Here is a 24,993-nt window from a genome sequence, read left to right on the forward strand (position 1 = left end):
GTGAAAGTCTCAGATGCCTTATCTTAAAGCTGAAATGCAAATGTTGAACCAAGAGGAATGGTTGCTCTTGCAATGACAGGTTTGCCATACATTTGATTCAATCAATCTTTTTTGGACTCTCAGACTGTTCAGTAACCCAGTTCCATGGTTAAATGTAAAGTTATAATTTTTTCAATGATTTGTTTTCTAAGAAACACTTGCCCTTGCATTGAGAATGATCCAAGCTTTTTAAAGCTAACAATTATATTTATTGAGCATTAATTACTGAATTAATATCTTCCATCAATTGTTTGACTACAGGAAGACATGAATCTGAATGAGGATCGTAAAGTTCCACTCCGAGGAAAGGATCTAATGACAAAGAGAGAAATGGTGGTTCACTATATCTCTGCAACTGCCAAATCTGTAAGTTTCTTTTTGAATAAACTAACTATTTTAAGATAGCACACCATTCCTCAGACAGTCAGATGTGATTAGCTTGGAACGATCTGCTTTTGGCTTTGGCTAAACTATAATCCATGATTGCTGCTTAAATATTTCCTTCATTGCTTAAAGCCGTGCTTCCTAATGTGGTATTAAAATGCCTTCTCCTGTGGGTAAATTATTTATGAGAATCTGGCACAAATCACACAATATACTCTAATGTGGAATGTGATGCTTTTATTGCTATAAACTATTAGTGCCTCCTGCATCTACTGCCTTAGGGTAATCCATCGGACTTTTAAATCTTGGTTGATATGTTTTGTTCAGGCTGTGGCCTTTGTCAGCCAATTTCAGTTCTTTGCTCTTTGACATATTCCATATGTAATTACACTTGTTTATTAATGTTAGCAATTTTAAAAAGTTAATAGAAGAGATGAATATTTCATAATGACTTGTTTTGGATTACCAGTATTGAGAAAATTGAATGGGAGTTTTTCAGAAGCAATTTTCTTACCATTGACTGTATCTGTTTATTATGTATGATTGAGTTTATTGTTTAAACCTGCAAAATAATTTCAGGTTGAAATGAGTAATACGAAATTTATGAATGTAATGTTGCCTAGAGTTTATCACTATCTGAATACAAAAATGAATACTATCAGAAGATTGCTTACAATCTTAAAACAAATATTTTTGAAACAAGCAGAGCTTCAGTTCAACACATTTCTCAAATGTAGACAAGTGTAATTGTTGGAGCCAAAAGAAACATCTTACATTTGTTTTTAGTATTTGAGGGCAGATACATTTGTTAAATAATGACAAAAAATGTTGTCAGCAAGACCATTTACACCATGCGTGAGGTTTCACTTTGATTTACTAATTTTATTTTTCTATTATTTATTTTTGTGGAGTTGTGTACCTAGATAAACCATCTCCTGAGGCATATGACACAGTAAACGCTTGATTTACTTCTTCTCTAAAGAACCCAAAATATGGGTGGACATACAAGGCACCCGAGGATGACGTAATTAACTGAATTTCATCCTTTTATGTTCAGAAGTATCTGTTTCAGTATTTAATTAGCAATGTTTGAACACTGAATTTTGATTTTTTTTCAGTAAACATTTATTCTGGTTATTCTAAAAGTTAGCAATATTAACAATTCATAAATTGAGATACTTTCAAAGTATTAAAGTATTGCTGGGAATTTTTTGATTTTGGGCATTCTGTTCCTTCAAACTTTGCTTAAAATACTAATGCTGTAACTGGATTTACCAATGGAAATGATATATAACAGTATTTCCCTGATGATGCACAGCAGCAAAAAGTACACAACAACAATCCAAAAACTAAGACACATTGCAGGCTGAAAGCTATTGTAGACAGACAAATGTAATTCTGCCCTTCTGTAACATGATCAACTACTATCTGAAATTATTAACATTTTGAAAGTTTTTTGTTTCTGTTGAACCTGCTGCTTTAGCTGCTTATTAGCATCACTCTTGATCTCTTCTCGGCTGGCTACCTCCTCAATTCAAAACCTGATGCTGCTGTTTAAAATGCTGCCTAGCATTCCTTACCTGTGGTGACTTGTGAATCACAGGAGAGGAATATTTTGTTTATTGCTTCGCAGTTTGTCAGATTAACCATTTGCCTTTGTCAAGCAAACATTTGTGAAGTATCATTATCATATCTTTGTTATTAAACCTGCTCTTGCAGAGGCAAATTGTTAACTTGTTGTTTCCAAAACATTGCAGGCCCTTGTATATGGCTGCTGTTAGAATGGTCACCCTTTGTAATGGCTTGTGACTGTTTGTAGAAGAAAAGAAAGTCTAAGCTGTTTGTGCATTTTACACTGCTGAACAATCAAGGATATTTCCCGGTCATGATCAATTAAGTGTTAAGGTTTTGACTTCCTTTTAAAAATTCTTGCAATTTAAAAATGAGTTTCCTATAGCTGAAAATGCCTTCTGAGGCTTTGGCTTTTGAAATGAAGCAGTATGGAAGCAAGAAGTGCGGAAGTTTTAGTTAAAATAAAAAGCCTAAAGGTAAAAAAAAAGAGTCTTTCTTTCAGTTTAGATATCTAACCAGGCAAACAATGCACTCTGACGCTTTACAGGGTGATCAGTACTTACCTGAAAGGCATAAACATGATAAGAAAACTTTGGATTTGGTACTTGGGAAATGAGAGCAGTCAGATTGAATAAATTGTACAAATAAATTTCCATTCATAGTTGTGAAATTTGAACATTAATACCAAATTAAAACATACTGATATTAAGTTTGAAGCCACACAAACTGACATTTGCAGTTTATAAGATCAGAATTTGCTCAGTGTGACTGAACTAAAGCGTGTGATATAATATTTGGATATATAATTCTATGTATGATTTTCTGTATTTGAGTAGAAGCATTAGAAGAGGTGGGAATGATTTGGTAATGTTTGTTTTGTTATTTCTATCAATGTATATTTTCCTCTACAGTTATTAAAACAAAACGAGGTAATTTTCTTAAACATGAGGCATTTCTTTTCATTGCTAATGATGTGAAAATCCAGTTTCCTTTTGTGTCCCTTGAAAATCTCAATAGTTAACTAACTGACTTCTTCACAATCTTGTACAGACATAAATATCTGAAAGCTTCCATGTTTGGACAATGTTTATGTGGAATATTTTCCCCCCATTTTTTCCTTTGACTTTTTTCAGTTTTTCCTTTGATTTGTGATCCAAGTATAACTTTCATTACCGGGGCAACTAGCTGTCTTGGTTGTGAAAATATGCTCAATGTTCCTTGGGTGAACTTCAAACCAACTTATATTTCAATTTACTCAATGTTGCACCCTTGTGCATATTGACCTCTTAGGTGCACTCTTTGAAATGCTGTGTTAACCAAATTTTTGCTTTTGTATGTCATTGGCACATGCTTGGACTTTTGAAAATCCTGGTTCTGTAGATTAGTGAACTTTAGCAAACATTTCTTTCATGCTGGTGAAATAAGATACTGTTTCCTTCTTCCATGGCCATTATGTTTTTATTTCCCTTTGGATTTTAAGCTTTTTATTTATCAGGAGTTTGTAATAGATATCTATCTTTTGAATTTTTAAATTTTAAAAGAAAATATGACTGAATTTGCATCAAAATAAACTCCTGCAGAAAGTTTGATTATGTTAATCTACTGATCTTTGGGTTGGATATACCCTCACTTCTGATTATTTAACATTCAATTACATTCCTTCTGCAGTCATAAGTAATTTAGTAAATTTCCTAGGTGCTTCCATGAGTACAGAATGCTGGCAAAGTGATTTTTTGTTCTCATTTGAGTAAAACATTTTTGCTTCCTTGACACAAGTTGCAGCCTGGACCTAAAATTGAACTGGGTGGTATTAATTGTATAGTCATATCCTATAATAACCTGATTCTGCAGTGTTCATTATTGTGAGTCAGTGTATTGTAAAACAGAAGTGGTAATAATCCCACTGTTGGCTTGGCTGTGATGCATCTTAAAGGGATCTTTAATCAATGAGTGATCAGAAAAAAAAGATAAGCTTTGCATTTAAATTCACCAAGTTTAGTGACACAGACGGAGGTACCATAACACAATAAATTGCGTTTGTTGACTTATCAGATTTTCAATTGTTCAACTGTTCGTTTGTGAATGTTGCTCTGAACTTTCAGTTCTTCCAAAGGTGCAGATTAGGATATCAGAGATAATGGGAACTGCAGATGCTGGAGAATTCCAAGATAATAAAATGTGAGGCTGGATGAACACAGCAGGCCAAGCAGCATCTCAGGAGGACAAAAGCTGACGTTTCGGGCCTAGACCCTTCATCAGAGATGGGGATGGGGAGAGGGAACTGGAATAAATAGGGAGAGAGGGGGACGCGGACCGAAGATGGAGAGCAAAGAAGATAGGTGGAGAGAGTATAGGTGGGGAGGTAGGGAGGGGATAGGTCAGTCCAGGGAAGACAGACAGGTCAAGGAAGTGGGATGAGGTTAGTAGGTAGCTGGGGGTGCGGCTTGGGGTGGGAGGAAGGGATGGGTGAGAGGAAGAACCGGTTCTTCCTCTCACCCATCCCTTCCTCCCACCCCAAGCCGCACCCCCATCTACCTACTAACCTCATCCCACCTCCTTGACCTGTCTGTCTTCCCTGGACTGACCTATCCCCTCCCTACCTCCCCACCTATACTCTCTCCACCTATCTTCTTTGCTCTCCATCTTCGGTCCGCGTCCCCCTCTCTCCCTATTTATTCCAGTTCCCTCTCCCCATCCCCATCTCTGATGAAGGGTCTAGGCCCGAAACGTCAGCTTTTGTGCTCCTGAGATGCTGCTTGGCCTGCTGTGTTCATCCAGCCTCACATTTTATTATCGTGCAGATTAGGATGCCTTGTTACTTGGAAATCATTGGCTAAATTATGTAATTGACATAATATAATCAAAATTGTTCAAAATCTCTTTGTCCAAAATTTTGAACTCAGCATGTAAAAAGCGCAGACAGCTCAACTGGAAGATAATGTTTAAATATTTGGACTATCACATAACTTGCAATGTGACTTCACATTTAAAAGAATTACTGTGTCTATTCAAAGCCAAAATACCGTTTAATAAAATGAAGTATGAAGTCGTGTGCATTGAGCAAGTAATACATTTTGATTTGCCATGTAAAACAGACCTGTATTGCTGTTCTGTCATTTGTTATGATCATTTTAGCAGGTTTTACAGTAAAAGGTCACCAAGTTATCAGCATTCACCATTTTTAAATGTATGGATCTTTGTGTATGTTTTTTGGGAGCAAAGCAGATCATAGAATGTAGAGAAATTGTTGTTCATTGCATTGTGCAAATAACTATAAATGTAATACACATATAATTGTAAGGTTTGGTTTTCATTCATCATTAAGTGGAGTTTTAATTCAGTCTTGCAACCTCTTAGCGTGCAGCCTCAATACATTGTGCAAGTACAAACCATGGCAGCTCAATGCAAACTGTGTCACACCACAGCCATCTCTCTCTCTCTCTGTCTAATAAGAGAGCAGCCCAGTGGTCTTCTAGGACTCTGGTGACCTACCTTTATGATCCAATGGAGACAAAATGAATCGCAATAATCAAATTTACTGAGTGATTCCAACGGGAAAACCAGTAGACTAGGTTTTTTTGTGTTTTTTGTATTTTAATAATCTAACCGAAATAAACATTAAGACTTAATATGCAGATGAAGTAAATTACCAATTAAATAGGAGGTACAAGAAAAATAGATTGAATTAATTTCCTGGAATGTGTATCGACTTAGGGCACTAACCTCAGTCAAAAAAAATCTTCAATGCTCTGAAATTCAAGCTCCTTTCTTCAGGCATGTACAATGAGTCCTTTATGCGAGGACCCCAGTTGACACTTTTTTAATGTGTTCTTTTGTTTTTAAGGCTTGCTTCATCAAGTTACTTTATAATGCCTGTTTAACTTGGTAGCTCCCCCAGTACCCACCTCCCAGAATTGCCTCCTGTTTGCCCCTGCTTGCTTTCTCCCAGCTTTGCTTCCCTTCTCTTTCCTTGTGCATTGTGTCTCTTCATCCTAGCTTCCCAACCTACCTCCCCTCCCTGACCTTACCTCCCTCTCTCCTTACTTTTGGCTGCTCCCTTTGCCAATGAAGCCATATCCTTGTCCTGGCTATGGTTCCAAACTTGTACTGGAGCTCTCCATCTAGTCGCAGGTGTTGGTCACTGCAGAGACTCTGCAGCTTTCTACATTGACTATTGCCTGTGACTACATGAAGTCTGGCCAGTGAAAGAATGTAGTTGGGTGCACTTCTAAAAGAAATTACGGTATTCTTTATTCCTGGACAAAAATGTCTGAAAAAACCAAATTCTGATTTTAGTATTGGTTTTTTTAATCAAACATCTGATTCCTTGGAAGTGCTTTCAGTTCAAGTTGGAGTTTCAGGAATGTAACATCAGCTTTAAATGAAGAGGATGAGGATCAGTGATCACACTTCGGACCAACCCAAGTTCTGTGAATCTGGTCTTCACCAAAATCTCTGAGAAGATCCTCAGAATATCCTTGCCTTGCACCCATCAATCTTGATGACATGGTTTCACCAGAAACCATTTTGTTTGAAGCCTCATAACCCTCAGTGTACTGTGTGGTTGGCTTTGGTCAATCAGTTCATTTACACTGAAGCAGTAACAGTAATTTTATTTTTCTTAAGTCTACTCTTAAATTCAGCCTTCTTGTTCATTTTTACTCAAGTGTTCTGTAACTTCACCTGCCTCTAGCAGAATCTGGTCACGTCGCCCAATTTTTCAAATTGACGGAGTAACGTGCATCTACGTTGCATTCTCCACCCTGGATCATGTGATTGTCTGATCCCTAACACATTGAACTGTGTCCAACAAATGTATGTCTTCTGTCCTGGGAGATCAAAGTCCTATGCAATACTCTTGGTCTCTATGTCGTTGCATCTAGATGTTGATCTTATGTTCTGTGCCCCTTGCAATAAAGCCCAGTATTTAATTTGTCTTCACACTTGCTTGCTCCGTATCAATCGTAAAATAGATTATTTTACGATTTTTATATGAGGTCAACCAGATCATTCCGTTTCACAGGATTCTGTAATCTTTACATTTTAAATAATATTCTGCTTTTCTACCAAAGTGCAAAATCTCACATTTTGCTGACTTCTTGCCTAGTCTATCTATATTTGTTATTAGGCTCTTTGTGTCCTTGTAAGCTGCTTTCCTGTCTATCTTTGTATTGTCAGAGGATTTGACTGCTTATACTCAATGCCTACATTCACATCATCACTGTCAGATCGTAAGCATAATTTTGTCACTTTTTTTCTAACTATCCTGCTGTTGCTTTCTTAATAGATCTCAGTATTTCTGAATGTTATTAAGCTAACTAGACTATAGTTTACTGGTTTCTATTCCCCTTTTGTTTCCTAAAATAGGGATATTGCATTTGCGGCTTGTTAATCCACTGAAAGACAGAACAGTTGCATCACCATCTTTGTAGCTGCTTCCTTTCAGAACCAAGGCTGCAGGTCCTCCTTTAATTCCATTTTTTTGCCATATACTTTGTCTCCACTGATGCTGATTTTAAAATCCCCTTCCTTTACCCAATTCTGCTTTCACAGCATGACAGTTAAGATCAAAGTTTCAGACTCAGGTTTCTAAATCTCAAATTGAATCTGATGCTCCATTTATTTAAGAATGCACTTGTTAAAGGAATCTTTATTATGGGGTGAAAGGCCTAAAGTATCCTGTTGCATGGTTAGTTTCAGAGCGTATTGTTCTAAGAAACTGTGTTGAATACGCTCTATGAACTCATTTTTGAGTTACCTTTGCAGTTTAGTTTGTCCAATCCATATAAGGATTAAAATCATCTCAGCCTCTTTTTCACAGCATCCAATGTCACTTGATTAAAGTTTGGTCCTACAGTGTAACGACTGTCAGCATCCAACTGTGTTACTGCTGTTAATGTTTAATACATTTAGAACCTACTACTGACTGATTTAAAACAAAAGGAGGCTCGTAACTTGCATCATCAGTGACTTAGCACCCTTCAACATTTCTTATCCCACAAGCAACTAAAAAATATGGGCATCAATGGTTCATCCAGCATTTATTGTGCACCTCCAATACCATTGGGAAAGTGGTGGTGAACTGTTTTGAATGGCTGGAGATCTTGGAATGTAGGGACACCCGAGTCTTGACTTGTGGTTTGGAGATGTTGGTAGGCATTTGGAAGACATGAGGTGAATAACTTGCTGTAGATTTCTTAGCCATGGACCTGCTTCATCGAAATTACTTCCACATTTTGATCTTCTTGAGCAAAGACCATTCCTCACTATTGCCCTTTAGTTTTATAACACAGCTACCCGCCTCATTTCCCCTTCTACCATCTTTGCAGAATGTTAAATACTTAGAATGTTCAGTTCTCAGCCTTGGTCAAGCTGTAACTACATCTCCAGTTGATATCTTGTATCCATTAATTTCTATTTGGGACATCATTTCATCTACCTTGTATGTATACTTCATGTGTATTCCATAAAGAACCTTCAGTTCTGTCCTTGCAGATTTCCCTCTTCTGGCCCCGTTTGACTGTGCAAATGTATTGTTACCCTGGCTAATTGGAATTTTTAAAACTGAGACAGCACGTGGAATCTCTCTCCATTTGAGGGAGTTGTACCTCTATTTCTTTGGGATAAATACTGCAAGTCTGACTTCTTTGAAAACTGATGTATTAAAACTGATAAAACATGGCTTTGTGTTATGACATGTTAATGTTATTGGATATCAGATAAGCTATGTTAGACATTTTCAGGCAGCAAGCACACTTACAGCCAATTCAAGCTTTTTTTGACTTGCCATCACACCTAAAATTTTTATAAAGTACCTTTGAAACTAATAAAAAAAAAGTTACAGCCAGCATCTATCAGCAGAGCCACACTGAGAATGAAAAGCATTTAAAAAAAAGCAAATGAAGTTGACCTTGTTTGGATGATAAATCTACAATAATGTAATTCAAACAAAATACTGCAGTGCCAGCAGCTATAGTTGAACAGCAATCATACAAGAAATTATGTGCATAACTAGCAACAGCAAAACACAAATTTTACAAGTTTTAAGTATCAGGACAGAGAAATTGAAAATGATTCCTGTTTGGGAGATGCTTCACATTTACTGCTGTTTGGCTCATCCACCTTTTATGCTGGTATAAATGGTATGTGCTAGTTTCGAGGTACAGTACTTAGTTTTGTAGCTAATAGACACCAAATAATGCAGGATTTATACAATGCAAATTATGTAATGTTCTAATTATTTAATACAAAGCTTCTGCCAATTCTCATGGAAAAGGATATTTTTGCATCCAGAATTCTATTTATGTGAAAGAAGCAGGACGAGTGACATGGCAAATGAAAGCTATGTTACATACAGCGCATGCAGTTTTGATATTTTCATTCTATGCAATTGATTTCATTTTGGAGGAAGTTCCCAATTGACCAGTGTATTTTTTGAAAATTGGTACCATCTTACTGTGAAACCTGCTGAAGTGCTTTATCAAATGTTGTGTAAAAATAATTGTTTAGTTTTGTATGATAATCTACACTGCTCAAAGCTATAAATGTATTACTAATACTTTGACTAAACTACATTATGATTAACCAGTGTAAAGCTGAGCTCACTAATAATGCTGTTTTGATTTTTTGTTTTGTCTCTCCAACTACTATTAATTTACACTGCACTAACCACTGCATTCAGATAACTGGAAGCAAAGTTTCGGTGAGTACTGCTGATTAGTTTCATTTATTCTTGTAGCAGTAATTTGAGTTTATCAGCCTCCATTTACCCAAACATTCATGTTTCCCAACAAGTGATGTATTCAGAGTTTTTGTTGAGGATAAGTAATAGTACTGCATAAGATATTTTCTTTGTTAGATAATGGTGCTATACATCAGTTCAAGCTAATAGGTATTGTTCAATAAGCTCTACATCTATTTTACAGGTGAAAATGAATCCAAAATGCAAAGCTGTATCATTTATTTACTGTGGCACCTATATGAATGTTTGCAGTTGATGCATTTGAATGATTGATGTGACCAGAACCTGTTACATAAGTGATGTTTTGAGTATTTCATTTTAAACTTATTTCAGTACCTTTTTAGTTTTACATACTCTCACATTTGAAGAAAATTGATATGTTTACGCTCATTCACTTATTTAGTCAGTTTTCTTAGAGCAAGACAGCTATGATTTTACCAGGTTCAGTTTAGGCTAAGAAATAAGGGATATCAAGTAAGCATTTAGAACATTTTCAGAAATTTAAACTTTGCCAGGCACTTAAAATTTGCTGAATTATGAATAAAGCAAAGTTCATGCTGTGACCTACTTCGTTTCGTTGTTTATGTTTGACTGGCTCTCCTGTCATCCTTGTTTGATGTTACTTTGCAGGTGTTCTGTCAATCAGAGTTTTCCCTTCTAAGAGTCTAACTTGTTTGTAGGGTGTAAACTTGTACATAGGAGCAGGAGTGGACCATTTGGCCCATTTAGTATGACTGCCTACCTCAGTCTTTTTTTCCTACATTATTTATATATATCCCTTGATATTATTTGTCTCCAGAAATCTATTGATTTCTGCCTGAAATTTTCTCAAAAAGCTTCAAGTTTGTCAAAGATCATTTCACTCTCATAAATCATGTTGACTCTGCCTAATTTTATCATTATTTTCTAAGTGTCCAAATATCACATCTTTTGTAAAAGGCTCGGTAACCAAAACATTCTTTACAATCCTGAACATCATAAGGTATTAAGTAGGTATGTTCATTAATAACTGGTCAATGTTCAGTACCATTTGTCACTCCTCAAATGCTGAAGCAATCCTTACCTAAATACAGAGTAAACAAGACTAAATGCAGCAGGGTGATGTCGAGACTTGGGTTGATAATTGGAAAGTAACACTTGACCCATACTCCTCTGAATAAGTTTATTTTAAAAAATCCAATTTTTCCAAACTACATACATGAAGCTCATGGGTTTACTGGCATGCAGCTGAAAGATCCAGGGGATTTATCAACCTTCGATCCATTTAACGTTTTAGCACTCTTTCGATACTAATAGTGATTTATTTTAGACTGTAATTTTCACAAGTTTATTGGTTGCCTGTTGAGTGTGGGAGTTTTTCTAAATCTTCCTCTCCTGCAGCGTAGTTCTTTTACTTCTGTGCCCTTTCTCTGTACTCCACTATAAATGTTCTCATCTGCACTGTAAAAGGCATGCATTTGTCCTTACTGATCCTCTCCTTTTTTTTGTGCTGAGGAAGAATATTTTATACTCTGCCTAATATTTTTGACAATCTTGCATTCGTGTTCTCTTTTTCTGTATCAGTTTCTTGGTCATTGGTTTCTTGAACGGCTGAGGATCCTGGGATTGTATTCATTAGAGTTTAGAAGGTTGAGGGGAGATCTAATAGAAAACTCACAAGATAATGTATGGCTTAGAAAGGGTGGAGGCTGGGAAGTTGTTTCCGTTAGGTGGGGAGACTAGGATCCGTGGGCACAACCTTAGCATTAGAGGGGGTAAATTTAAAACGGAAGCGAGGAGACATTTCGTCAGTGGTGGGCTTGTGGAATTCATTGTCACGGAGTGCAGTGGAGTCCGGGACGTTAGATGCCTTCAAGGCAGAGATCGATAAATTCTTGATCTCACAAGGAATCAAGGGCTAGGGGGAGAGTGCAGGGAAGTGGTGTTGAAATGCCCATCAGCCGTGATTTAAATAGCGGAGTGGACTCAATGGGCTGAATGGCCTTACTTCCACTCCTGTGTCTTATGGTCATCCTTTGCTGGATCGATTTGCTTGCTGTCTTCAGGTTTTTATGCCACTCCCTTTAATCTAACGTAATATTCAACTTTTGTTATCCATTGTTGATTCATATTTGTGCCTACTTTTTGTAAATAATATAATACCTGTTTTAATAGTAGCTATTGTTGTTTCCCATCAATTTTTTGAAGTACTTTTCCAGGGCACTAACAGACCTGCCTCTTGTATCTTCACGGTTTCCCTTGTTAAGGTTTAAATCCGAGCTTCAGAATGAACTGATCCCCAAAGGTTCTTTTGCGACAAGTTATTATGTAACCCTTTCTATTTACTTAATACTAAATTTATAGTAAGCTCATCCCGAGTTGATTCTTCATTGTATTAGCCCAGGAATCCATGTCCTACATAGTCCGGAATTTATCTTCCTTTGCATTTCTGCTGATTTGGTTTAGCCAGTCGTTAACCGTATTAACCCTGTAAATTCAAGCTGACTTTTATTACTCTATTGTCCATGTTGCATGAACCTCTAATTTCCTGATTTATATCAGGCCCAACATTACCACAACTGTTTGATTGTCTAGAAACCATTTCCTCCAATGTTTACAGTTTCTTGACACCAGCCAAACTGATTCAACGTCTTGATTCTTTGATTTCAGATCCGCAGTCACTGACATACAGCTCTTATCCCTGATTAGGAACGTTACCCAAGCTCTTTTTCTCATTTTTACTTCTATACTCCTTAAATGACAGCTATTGTTGGATAGTCATATCCCAATCTTGATTGCCCTGGTACTGTATCTCTGTAATCTGAATTAAATCATTCCCATTTATCCCAATGTGTGCCTTCAGCTATCAATATTGTTGTAAATACTGCATATGTTCAGTTGTAGAGGCTTAAATTTTGTATTTTGAAATATTATTCTGCATTCTGATCCTACTTGATGCTTCCCTTTGCTGGTTGTCTTCTAATTTTCCTTAGTGCTATTCTAGTTTCAGTTACCAGTTTTGCTTTCCTTGAATATGAGGTCCTGACCCCTGATAATGCAGTTTAAACACACTACAACAGCAGTAGCAAATTTCCCTGTGGTGATATTGGTGTCAGTCCTGCTAAGATGTAGTACATCCATCTTGTTCAAGTCTCATCTCCCCCAGAATAGAACTGAATACCTCAAAAACCTGATGTCCTTACACCCATTCTCTAGTCATTTGTTTGTAACCCCAAAAAGGCTATATCAATTTAAAATATTGCCCTTTGGAATAAAGAACGTACCAGCCAGATTTAAAAGACTTGGGAACTGGGTTGAAGCAGGGATTGACTAATTGTGCTGTCTATATAGATGACATAGTGATCTTTAGCTAGTCATGAAAAGATCACATGATGTGTTTGGCCGAGCTCTTCGAAGGACTATGAAAGGCAAAACTAGTCATAAATTTAGCAAAAGCTGAATTTGTGAAAGCAGAGGTCATGTTTTTGGGACGCAATATTGGACATGAAGAGGTGAGGATGAAGGCCATTGAGGAATTTCCAAGACTGTCCTCAAAGAGAAAGGTGCTTTGATTTTTGGGACTGAGCAAATTCTACCAGAAGTTTGTACCAATGGCATGGTGGCGCAGCTGGCAGATTTGCTAAAGAACATAAACTTTCAGTGGACAGAACAGTGCCAGGAGACATTTGAGAATTTAGAAGCCATGTTAACCACCAGACTAGTTTTAGCCACATCAAATTTCTTGAAATTCTTGAAAGTCACTATTGATACCAGCAGTGCAGGGGTTGGAGCTGTGTTGATGCAGGAGGATGATTGTGGAATTGAAAGGCCAATTGGTTATTTTTCGAAGAAACTCAATATTCACCAGAGAAAATATTACATGTTTGAAAATGAGTTATTGACTTTGTCACTGGCCTTATAGCATTTTCATATTTATGCTACAAAGAATGTATTGGAGATGATTGTGTATACTGACCACAACCCTCTCACCTTTGAAGATTTACAGACAAGAATATGAGACTATTTTGTCAGAGTCTTATGTTACAAGCACTTAATTTACAGATTGTATGTGTTATGGGTCATAAAAACATTATGGCAGATGCATTATTGCGGGTTTAAAAGAAAACTTGTATATATAACATTGAACACTACCATCCTAGTGTCATATATGTATGAAATATATAACTTTAGATTACTAACCTATGTATTTTGTAATAATGGCATTAAGATTTAGAGAATAAAAAAGCCATCTGTTCGTAGTGATGGTCCTTTTTTTTCCTTAAGTGGGAGGTGTTACAAAATTGAGTAGAGTACCCATGAATTAGAAGACAGGAAGCTAGAATTTGTTTGTAAAAATGATAGGGGGGAAGAGTGCATAGTTCTTTTAATTGGAAAGGTGCTTTTCTCCACTTGGAGATCTACACGAGAAGGCATGACTGTAAGTAACTGAAAAGGTACAGACAGTTCTGGAATTGAAATATGTATCAGTTGGCTGTGTGATTGGAAACCTCGGGCTTGTTTTGATGTTTTGGCAATTGGCTTGAAGATCAGCCAACTAACTTAGACCAAACACTTCGAGATTGAAAACCAATTGATTTTAAATCTGATGGTTTTGACAACCTTGGACTAATGTTATCGTAAGAGAATTGATATATCATCCAAGGTGTCTAAGAAGAGGGTTGTTGAATATCAGTGGAGAGCAAACTGCCGTCTGAGAGCTAAACATCGAGCTCACCCAGAAATCTCTAAGCTTTCTGAAAAAGCACCATCTATCCATGAAAGGTACCACGGCACTTCCAGCTGAAAATCCTCTCAGAAGAATTTACAGAGCGAGCACCCCCTACAGAAAGTTCAGCGGAAGAAAGGCGTTTATGACTGGAGAGACAGTTGACAAGACAGCACATTACCGAAGACACACCTGTGAACTTTGAGAGTCTAAGTTTTAATTGAGTTTTCTCATTACTTGCGTTTATAAAAGTGAGAGTTGTGTTTATTGGAGCAGCATACCAGTAGAATTTTGTTCATTTAGGGAATAGTAGTTAAGGGGGAATTGTTTGATTTGTTAATAGTTCTGTTGATTGGCTCACTGTCAGACTTAAATAAATAACTTCTTACTTGTTGCTTATGAAGTGAATATCAGGGACTTTTGTTCATTTAACTAATTTTTCTTGAAACAGATTTGACAAGGTGAGGCAAGCTTCTCTGAGTGTTTTGAGTTAAATTATTTGAAAGTGCCCTCTATGCCCACCATAATCAACTGGGGACTTGTGTTTTGATTTTAACTATCAGAGGGGGTTGACTGCTCTTTCCTAACAGATGACTTTTCTATAAACCAATTAGGTCATAAACTGATTTATTAAACAAATTATAGAATGAGGTGCCTTCAAAATACACATGCCTTTGGTGTATAAGTCCGTGTCACCTGGAGCACTTGGTACTAATTTTGATTATCCGTGTTGGAATGATTATTTGTTTTTTCTGAGGTAGTATCAATGACTCCATTAAATGTAAAATTTGTACTCCTGTAGGATTCATGCCCTGCATTTATAATCGATACACATGCCTCCACTGTGAATATAGTTGTCGAAGCATCTACTCACTGAGCTGGAAATCAGTCACTTCGTATTTAGTTCTGAAAATAAGCTACTGAAATGATCAGTACCTAATTTTGTCACATGTAACTTTGCAGGAAACCGTTTTAATTGAGAGCCTTAAATAATACTGTATATATTTATGGCACACTGGACACCAATGTGTAAAATCTTTGAACGTAGTTTTCCCTGAACTGCATGTACTAATTAAGCTGCAAATTAAAATCAGGATCGTTGAGCTTCAGACCTTTATCATAAGAATGATAGAATTGTATAAGAACGAAAGAGGGCCTTCAACCTGTTGAAAATACATCAAATATACATAAAATCTGCACCACTCCCACTATCCAGCATTTCTTCGAACCATGGCCCAAACATGGAAGAAAGAGCAGAATTCTCAATGTGTGATAAGATGCGTTACTTTTGTCATCAAGACATTTGACTAAATGTGGCATTGGGGCTTGAACAATATTCTAATTAGTGAGTTTGTAGGGGCCGCTGTTGATTGGAGAACTCTGATATTTGGAGTTGTATCTAACACAAGGGACGATAGTTGTGTTTGTTAGTGGCCAATCATTTTAACTGCAGGGCATCATTACAGGAGTTCCTCAAGGTCATGTTCTAAGCCCAACTGTCTTAAACATTTCCACCACTGACCCTTCCATCCAACCTAAGGTCCGAAAAGTAATGTTCGACATGTTTCATACAATTCACAACTCCTTAGGTACTGGGGCAGTCTGTGCTCACATCTTGTATGTCTTGGACAACAGTCAAACTTAGATTGATAAGTGACCGATGATACTTGCGACACGTAAGTGGTATTTGCATTTCTAAATGAAAACCAAAAGAATTATGGATGCTGTAAATCAGGAACAAAAACAAAGTTGCTGGAAAAGCTCAGTAGGCCTGGCAGCAACTGTGGAGGAGAAAGCATTGTGAATGTTTCGGGTTCAGTGACTCCCCCCAACCTCAGAATGGTCTGAGGAAGGGTCACTGGACCCAAAACGTTAATTCTGTTTTCTCCGCCACAGATGCTGCCAGGCTTGCTGAGCTATTCCAGCAACTTTGTTTCTGTTGTGTTTGCATTTCTAAATATTAGTTATGGCTCACATAGCTCTCTAATTTCTGAGTCACAACATGACACTTAATTTTAAACCCTTGGATTCAAAGGATCAGGTCCTGGTGAAGTATTTCCCTTCAGTCCCATTAATTCGTCAAATACTTTGTCCTTTTGAAGTAGGGACTATTACAAGATCTTTGTTTCTATTAGCACCTTGCTTATTTGATATCATTGGGATGTTTATAATTTCCCATTGTAAAGACTAATGCAAAATCTTGGTTTAAATTATCTGACATTTCCTTGCTCCCTGTTGTCAGTTTCATGGTTGCATCCTTCAAGAGCCGCCAACTCACCTTAGCTACTCTGTATCGATGTGGTAGAAGCCCTTACTGTTTCTTTCTATTTTTATTTCAAATTTACTTTCATAATCAATTTTCTTCCCATCTATTAGCTTTTTGGTCATCTGCTTCTGGTGTTGAAACAAAATTCCCAATCCTCTGTCATGAGTACCCCCCCCCATAAAGTTTTTCATGCTTTGTATGACCAAGCTTTTGATTTGATACTCCGCTTGACTACATTTGTTAACTAAGGATGATTCGTCCTCCATGCCAAATCCTTCTTGGCTGGAATAATGTTTTGCTGTGTTATGAAATATCTGCTTCACTGTCTGTCACTGCTTATCTGCTGACCTGTCCCTTCAGGCTATTTTCCTAGTCCACTTAAGGCAGCTCTTTCTTCGTACCTCTGTAATTGCGCTTAGTTAAGTTGAGGACATCAGTTTGAGACCTGTGTTGCTCTCCCTCAAATTGATTTTTGAAGTCCTCCCATATGATTGCTACCTCACGGGGAGATCCTGAACTTCAAGTTCTTTCATTAATTCCACTTCATTACACATTACTATATCTAAAATGAGAAAAAATGAGGTACGAAGGAAAACTGGCAAATATAAAGGAGGATAGTAAAAGCTTTTTTCGGTATGTGAAAAGAAAATAAAATGGTTAAGACTAAAATTGGGCCCTTGAGGTCAGAAACGGGTGAATTTATTATGAGGAACAAGGAAATGGCAGAAGAGTTGAATAGGTACTTTGGATCTGTCTTCACTAGGGAAGACACAGTGAATCTCCCAGATGTAATAGTGGCTGAAGGACCTAGGGTAATGGACGAACTGAAGGGAATTTATATTAGGCAGGAAATGGTCTTGGATAGACGGTTAGGCCTGAAGGCTGATAAGTCCCTGGGACCTGATGGTCTGCATCCCAGGGTACTTGAGGAGGTGGCTCCAGAAATAGTGGATGCATTGGTAATCATTTTCCAATGTTCTGTAGACTCAGGATAAGTTCCTGCGGATTGGAGGGTGGCTAATGTTGTCCCACTTTTCAAGAAAGGACGGAGAGAGAAAACAGGAAATTATAGACCGGTTAGCCTGACGTCAGTGGTGGGAAAGATGCTGGAGTCAATTATAAAAGATGAAATTACGACTCATTTGGATAGCAGTAACAGGATAGTCAGAGTCAACATGGATTTATGAAGGGGAAATAGTGATTGACTAATCTTCTGGAATTTTTTGAGGATGTATCTATGAAGATGGACAAGGGAGAACCAGTGGATGTAGTGTACCTGGACTTTCAGAAAGCCTTTGATAAGGCCCCACATGGGAGATTGGTGAACAAAATTCGGGCACATGGTATTGGGGGAAAAATGCTGACTTGGATTGAAAATTGGCTGGCTGACAGGAAGCAAAGAGTAGCGATAAACGGGTCCCTTTTGGAATGGCAGGCGGTGACCAGTGGGGTACTACAAGGTTCGGTGTTGGGACCGCAGCTGTTTACAATATACATTAATGATATAGACAAAGGCATTAAAAGTAATATTAGTAAATTTGCTGATGACACAAAGCTGGGTGGCAGTGTGAAATGTGAGGAGGATGTTATGAGAATACAGAGTGACTTGGACAAGCTAGGTGAGTGGACGGATGCATGGCAGATGCAGTTTAATGTGAATAAATGTGTGGTTATCCACTTTGGTGGCAAGAACAGGAAGGCAGATTACTATCTAAATGGAGTCAAGTTAGGTAAAGGGGAAGTACAACAAGATCTAGGTGTTCTTGTACATTAGTCAATGAAAGCAAGCATGAGGTACAGCACGCAGTGAAGAAAGCTAATAGCATTCATAACAAGAGGAATTGAATATAGGAGCAAAGAGGTCCTTCAAAGAAGGCCCTGGTGAGGCCGCACCTGTAGTATTGTGTGCAGTTTTGGTCTCCAAATTTGAGGAAGGACATTCTTGCTATTGAGGGAGTGCAGTGTAGGTTCACGAGGTCAATTCCTGGAATGGCGGGACTATCTTATGTTGAAAGATTGGAGCGACTGGGCTTGTATACACTTGAGTTTAGAAGGATGAGAGGGGATCTGATTGAGATGTATAAGATTATTAAGGGATTGGACACTCTGGAGGCAGGAAGCATGTTTCTGCTGATGGGTGAGTCCAGAGCCAGAGGACACAGTTTAAAAATAAGGGGTAGGCCATTTAGAACAGAGTTGAGGAAAAACTTCTTCACCCAGAGAGTGGTGGACATATGGAATGCTCTGCCCCAGAAGGCAGTGGAGGCCAAGTCTCTGGATAGTTTCAAGAAAGAGATGGATAGAGTTCTTAAAGATAGTGGAATCAAGGGTTATGGGGATAAGTCAGGAACAGGATACTGATTGTGGATGATCAACCATGATCATAATGAATGGTGGTGGTGCTGGCTCGAAGGGCCGAATGGCCTACTCCAGCACCTATTGTCTATTGTCTAAAATAGCTAATTTCTGGTAGGATCTGCAGTTTGTGCATCGTCCATGCCAGGAGCAAAATCCTCATGCCCTTTGGACAAAGCGCTGTCTGAGTCTCCTCCAGAACTTAATTTTAGATTCCAGCACCCTTCTGTTCCTGACCTTGGACTAAATTTGAGGCAAGGTGACTGGTAACTTGTTCCCTTCCTGAAGAGTTGCAGTGTGCGCAGCTTAAATTCCAATTTATCAACTTGAGCCAAAGCTACTTCAGCAATCACCATCATAAACCAGTTCTGACCTACTGCAGCAGCAGCACACTGTCTAACCAATTGTTAGTGTTCTATTCAGTTAATTAAGTATTATGTTATATATTTTAAAAGTTAATTATCAAACTGTACTGTTCAGCATAAATAACATCTCAGAATTTCAACCACTTGACCAATCAAAACAGACAATGGCCACAAAACAGTTACTTGTTTTCCAGCAATGACACAGTTCAACTCTGAGAGGTAGAAACAGGATGAGGGGACTTTTTTCCCCATTGCTTTTATGCCCCACAAGCACCTCTTTTTGCAGGTCTGCTCTCCCAGACTACATCACTGTGGTGCTGACTTGCTGCAGACTTTCCCAGTCAAGATTGTATTTTTATGTAAAACTTCTTAATCATTCAAAATGTTATTGCATTGGATGTCACCTTCTCACAGACCAATTGACATCATTGGAAGCTTTTGTTTACAATATATACACAAAGTGTAAAAGTTTTTGCAGAACCTTTCTATTTAGTACTTCAATTTTTGACTGAATCGAGAATGGCATCCGGACCTGAACAGGTGATGGAGATTTTGATGAGAATTTTAGGCGATTCTATGTTCTGTATTCATTTTTAATATTTATACTAGTTTGACTGTTAAACGTATGCAATTTATTTCATTATTTCAGGTTTTAAGGCTGTGAATAGAGCAAAAATGTTTTGTAAATTGGAAGCTTTTTTTTACTTTCAGGGTCCATTGTTTTCCTTGAAGCTTTCATTCTGAATAGATATAGAATCCCTGCAGTGTGGAAACAGGCCCTTTGGCCCAACAAGTCCGCACTGAACCTCAGACCATGCCACCGGGACCCATCCCCCTATAAACTACCTAATCTATGCCTCCCTGAACACTATGGCTAATTTAGCATGGCCAGTCCACCTAGCCTGCACACCTTTGGACTGTGGGAAGAAACCAGAGCACCTGGAAGAAACCCACGCAGGCAGGGGGAGAATGTGCAGACTCCACACAGATAGTCGCCTGAGGGTGGAATTGAACCCAGGTCCCTGGTGCTGTGAGGCAGCAGTGCTAACCACTGTGCCACTGTTTGAGTAACAAACATCTAATTCTGTTAACAGATGCTGGTTTAGTGCTTGTATCTGTAGAAATTAAAAAGAAGCCCTATGAGAGACATAACTGTACCTTGGAAATGTAAATGATTAAAACCATATTTTAAAAATTGACATATTTGACAGAGTTCTGTAACCATAATTGAATTGCTACAGATCAAGTACACAAAATCTTAAGTTTTTTGGCATGGGATTTTTTTGCAAAGTAATTTACGAATCTTCAGACCATTTCTTAGGTTTATCAGATTATAATAGATTAAGACTGAGTTTTACTGATCAATAAAGAATCCAATTCAACTGAAGGTAATTCTCTATACTGCTCAACACCTTTCACAGCATTAATTTGAAATTTGTTTATTGACCAATCACAGATATTGGACGTGATATTCATGAGTGGCAGATTGAGTATAATTCAAGCAGGTGTTCCTGGACTGAAATGTAATTTAGTCAATGTCCGGTTAATCTAGCAATCCTGATGATGAATTAGTCATAAGTCTATACTTGAGCGCAATGATCACATTTCTTACCAGCCTGTGAACTGCAATAAACATCTTCAAAAGCACCAGTCAATATGTTTGATAATATGATAACTTTTTTGAAATGCTATCACACTTTAGTAGTAAGAATGCGCTTTTCACAGCAGAAGTCTAACACTAGTTCATGCTATAACAATGTTAGCAAATTCAAGAGACACGCAACAGGTGAGAGAGTTTTTTTAAAAACTATATCAGACTTTGGTTTATCCCTATGTTCAGAAATAATTTCTTGATTGCTTAGTGAAAAGTTCTAAATGAAAATGAATCAATGAATTTGCCAACTCTTCACCTCAAATGTGTTAACTTTTTAAGTCTTAGAATAATGGCATTTAAACTTTTGAGTTTTTAATGACAAGTCTCTAAACTTATTTCATTCTCATTGTTATTATAAAAATCAGTGTACAATTATAGGATGTTGCTGCTATTTAAAACTTAATGACTTGGCAGTAGAGATTGTCTATATTGTTATGGTATTTACTGATGATAAAAAGAAAAGTGAAGAGCCCGCAAAGTAATAAAAATGAGAATGAACAAAAATTGGCAAATGCAGTATAATAGTGCTAAAATGTTAGGTTGTCCACTTTGGCAGGAAGTACAGAAAAGTAGTATTTCTTTGTAAATTGAAAGAGCCTGCAGAGTTCTGCAGTTCAGTGGAATCGGAAACATCCTTGCACGTGAAACAGAAATTGGACTGCTTGTGTTCTGTTACAAGATAGATGGAGTGTAAATGTAAGGAAATCTTGTTAGATTGAGTAGGCATTAAGGGGAGGACAGTTGATGGGATCTCAACTGATGGTAATACGGCAAGTCAGGTATCAGACTTAAATTTGGCTTGATAGAACGTAGGTTTTATTTTTGCTGTTTAATGTATTAACAAAGTTGCTGATGTACTTTTAACAAAAGGACAACAGTTTGATCCAGAAACACAAAGGAAATAAAAGAAATCTATATAATAACTAAAAAAAATCTTAGAAGCAATAAAAAGAAAGATGTATCAGAGATAATGGGAACTGCAGATGCTGGAGATTCCAAGATAATAAAATGTGAGGCTGGATGAACGGGTCTAGGCCCGAAACGTCAGCTTTTGTGCTCCTGAGATGCTGCTTGGCCTGCTGTGTTCATCCAGCCTCACATTTTATTATTATAAAAGAAAGATGTCACCTTTTTCCCCATTGATACTCTTTATGGACAGTCAACTGTATTGAAGTCTCTGTCATATTCTTCACTCTAATACCTTAATTGATGAGATTGTAAATGTTTCCTTTTGATGACTTTCTGCACAGTCATCAGATTCTCTCTTTGAGATGCACAGACAAGTGAAATCATGGAATCCATTCTGACTTTGGACAACTTTGACGCTGCTAAACAGCACATCTGCCTGATAGATCTTCTTTTACTGACCTGCTTTTTGCTTCTCTTGGTTGTAAAAGCTCAACTTAGAAAATACTTCAGCAAGGTAGCTTGACTCGTCATTTGGCATAAGTTGTATGATTTCTTATAAATGCTGTTTTGACCCACTGCTTAAAAAATGTTTTTGACTTACGGATAAATCATCGTCACTGAATTGAAAACTGAAACACATTTACCTTTATTTTATAACCCAAGTTCTCTCATAATAGTGACATAATCTACATTTTCTACAGGATTAGTGCCAGACGACTGGAGGATAGCAAATGTGGTTCCCCTGTTCAAGAAGGGGAGTAGAGACAACCCTGGTAATTATAGACCAGTGAGCCTTACCTCACTTCTTGGTAAAGTGTTGGAAAAGGTTGTAAGAGATAGGATTTATAATTACCTAGAAAAGAATAAATTGATTAGGGATAGTCAGCACAGTTTTGTGAAGGGTAGGTCATGCCTCACAAACCTTTATTGAGTTTTTTGAGAAGGTGACCAAACAGGTAGATGAGAGTAAACTGGTTGATGTGGTGTATATGGATTTCAGCAAGGCGTTCGATAAGTTTCCCCACAATAGGCAATCGTACAAAATGCAGAGGAATGGAATTGTGGGAGATATAGCAGTTTGGATCGGAAATTGGCTTGCTGAAAGAAGACGGAGGGTGCTAGTTGATGGGAAATGTTCATCCTGGAGACCAGTTATTAGTGGTGTACCGCAAGGGCCAGTGTTGGGTCCACTGCTGTTTGTCATTTTTATAAATGACCTGGATGAGGGCGTTGAAGGATGGGTTAGTAAATTTGCAGACAGCACTAAGGTCAGTGGAGTTGTGGATAGTGACAAAGGATGCTGTAGGTTGCAGAGAGACATAGATAAGCTGCAGAGCTGGGCTGGGAGGTGGCAAATGGAGTTTAATGCAGACAAGTGTGAGGTGATGCTCTTTGGTAGGAGTAACCGGAAGGCAAAGTTCAGGGCTGATGGTAAGATTCTTAGTAGTGTAGATGAGCAGAGAGATCTCGGTGTCCATGTACACAGATCCTTGAAAGTTGCCACCCAGGTTGACAGGGCTGTTAAGAAGGCATACAGTGTTTTAGCTTTTATTAATAGAGGGATTGAGTTCCGGAACCAAGAGGTTATGGTGAAGCTGTACAAAACTCTGGTGTGGCCGCACTTGGAGTATTGCGTACAGTTCTGGTCACCGCATTATAAGAAGGATGTGGAAGCTTTGGAAAGGGTGCAGAGGAGATTTATTAGGATGTTGCCTGATATGGAGGGAAAGTCTTACGAGGAAAGGCTGAGGGACTTGAGGCTGTTTTTGTTAGAGAGAAGAAGATTGAGAGGTGACTTAATTGAAACATATAAAATAACCAGAGGGTTAGATAGGGTGGATAGGGAGAGCCTTTTTCCTCGGATGGTGACGGCGAGCACGAGGGGGCATAGCTTTAAATTGAGGGGTGAAAGATATAGGACAGATGTCAGAGGTAGTTTCTTTACTCAGAGAGTAGTAAGGGAATGGAACGCTTTGCCTGCAACGGTAGTAGATTCGCCAACTTTAGGTACATTTACATCGTCATTGGACAAGCATATGGACGTACATGGAATAGTGTAGGTTAGATGGGCTTCAGATTGGTATGACAGGTTGGCACAACATCGAGGGCCGAAGGACCTGCACTGTGCTGTAATGTTCTATGTTCTATAATAAATCTTCTTCACCATGCACAGCACTATGGTGTAGTCACTGAATGGGAGCCCAGGGTAATATTCAGGGGACATGACAACTGGTGCAATTTAAGTTGAATGAATAATTCTGGAATTGAAAACCAGGCTTTGTAATAGTGACAATGCGGCTATTATTGATCCTTGTAAAAACTGATCTGGTTTACCATTATCCTTAAAGGATAGAAATTTGTCATTCTTAGCAGGCTTCAGACCCGTTGTAAGGTAGTTGGCTCTTCACTCCCCTCTGAAATTAATGAGCAAGCCATTCTGATCAAGGCAACAAATGCTGATCTTGTAAACAGTGTCCTCATCCTGCTAATTATGATGAGATCACACATGTTACTTAATTCAGTTTTGCCCACTTACTTAAGAGCAATAGACATGCAAGAGAAATAGTTCAGAAGATACACCAGCTGATTCCTGAGAAAAGGTGAACAGTTTTGACATATAATCACTGGACTTAGGAATGAAAGGTGATCTTTCTGAACTATGTAGGACTGTGAGGGGCAAGACCATGTGGATGTTGAGAGGGTGTTTGCTTTTCTGTGGGAATCTATAATTGGGACTGAGTCAGTGAGGAGGAATGTCTTTTCACTGAGTGTTGTGGAGAATTCCAGTAGAAGTTGGGTCATTCAGTATATTCAAGGCTGAGTTTGACAGATCTTTGTCAAGTGTCTCAAGGGTTACTTGGAGTCACTTAGAAGTGGAGTTAAAATTGCGATCAGATCAGCCTTGATTTTATTGAATGCTGGAACAGATTTGATAGGCAGACTGATCCATCCCTGCTGCTGTTCATTAGCTTCTGTGATCTTTTGAAACAATTTGTGTAGTAT

General features: G+C 38.0%; 1 protein-coding gene across 5 annotated transcripts in view; it reads left to right on the forward strand.

Annotated features, from left to right (window-relative positions):
- diaph2 (diaphanous-related formin 2) overlaps positions 1-24,993 on the forward strand; it is a 632,555-nt gene that overhangs the window by 102,177 nt on the left and 505,385 nt on the right. For 4 of the 5 annotated variants that reach the window (XM_059651484.1, XM_059651487.1, XM_059651486.1 and 1 more), the window contains 2 exons: positions 301-405; positions 9,677-9,697. In XM_059651484.1, the coding sequence (XP_059507467.1) occupies positions 301-405; positions 9,677-9,697 (126 nt within the window). The remainder of the gene's footprint in view (positions 1-300; positions 406-9,676; positions 9,698-24,993) is intronic. The other variant, XM_059651485.1, reaches the window with a different exon arrangement.

The sequence above is a fragment of the Stegostoma tigrinum genome, chromosome 15 (genome assembly GCF_030684315.1).
Source record: "Stegostoma tigrinum isolate sSteTig4 chromosome 15, sSteTig4.hap1, whole genome shotgun sequence".
Taxonomy (NCBI): Eukaryota; Metazoa; Chordata; class Chondrichthyes; order Orectolobiformes; family Stegostomatidae; genus Stegostoma; species Stegostoma tigrinum.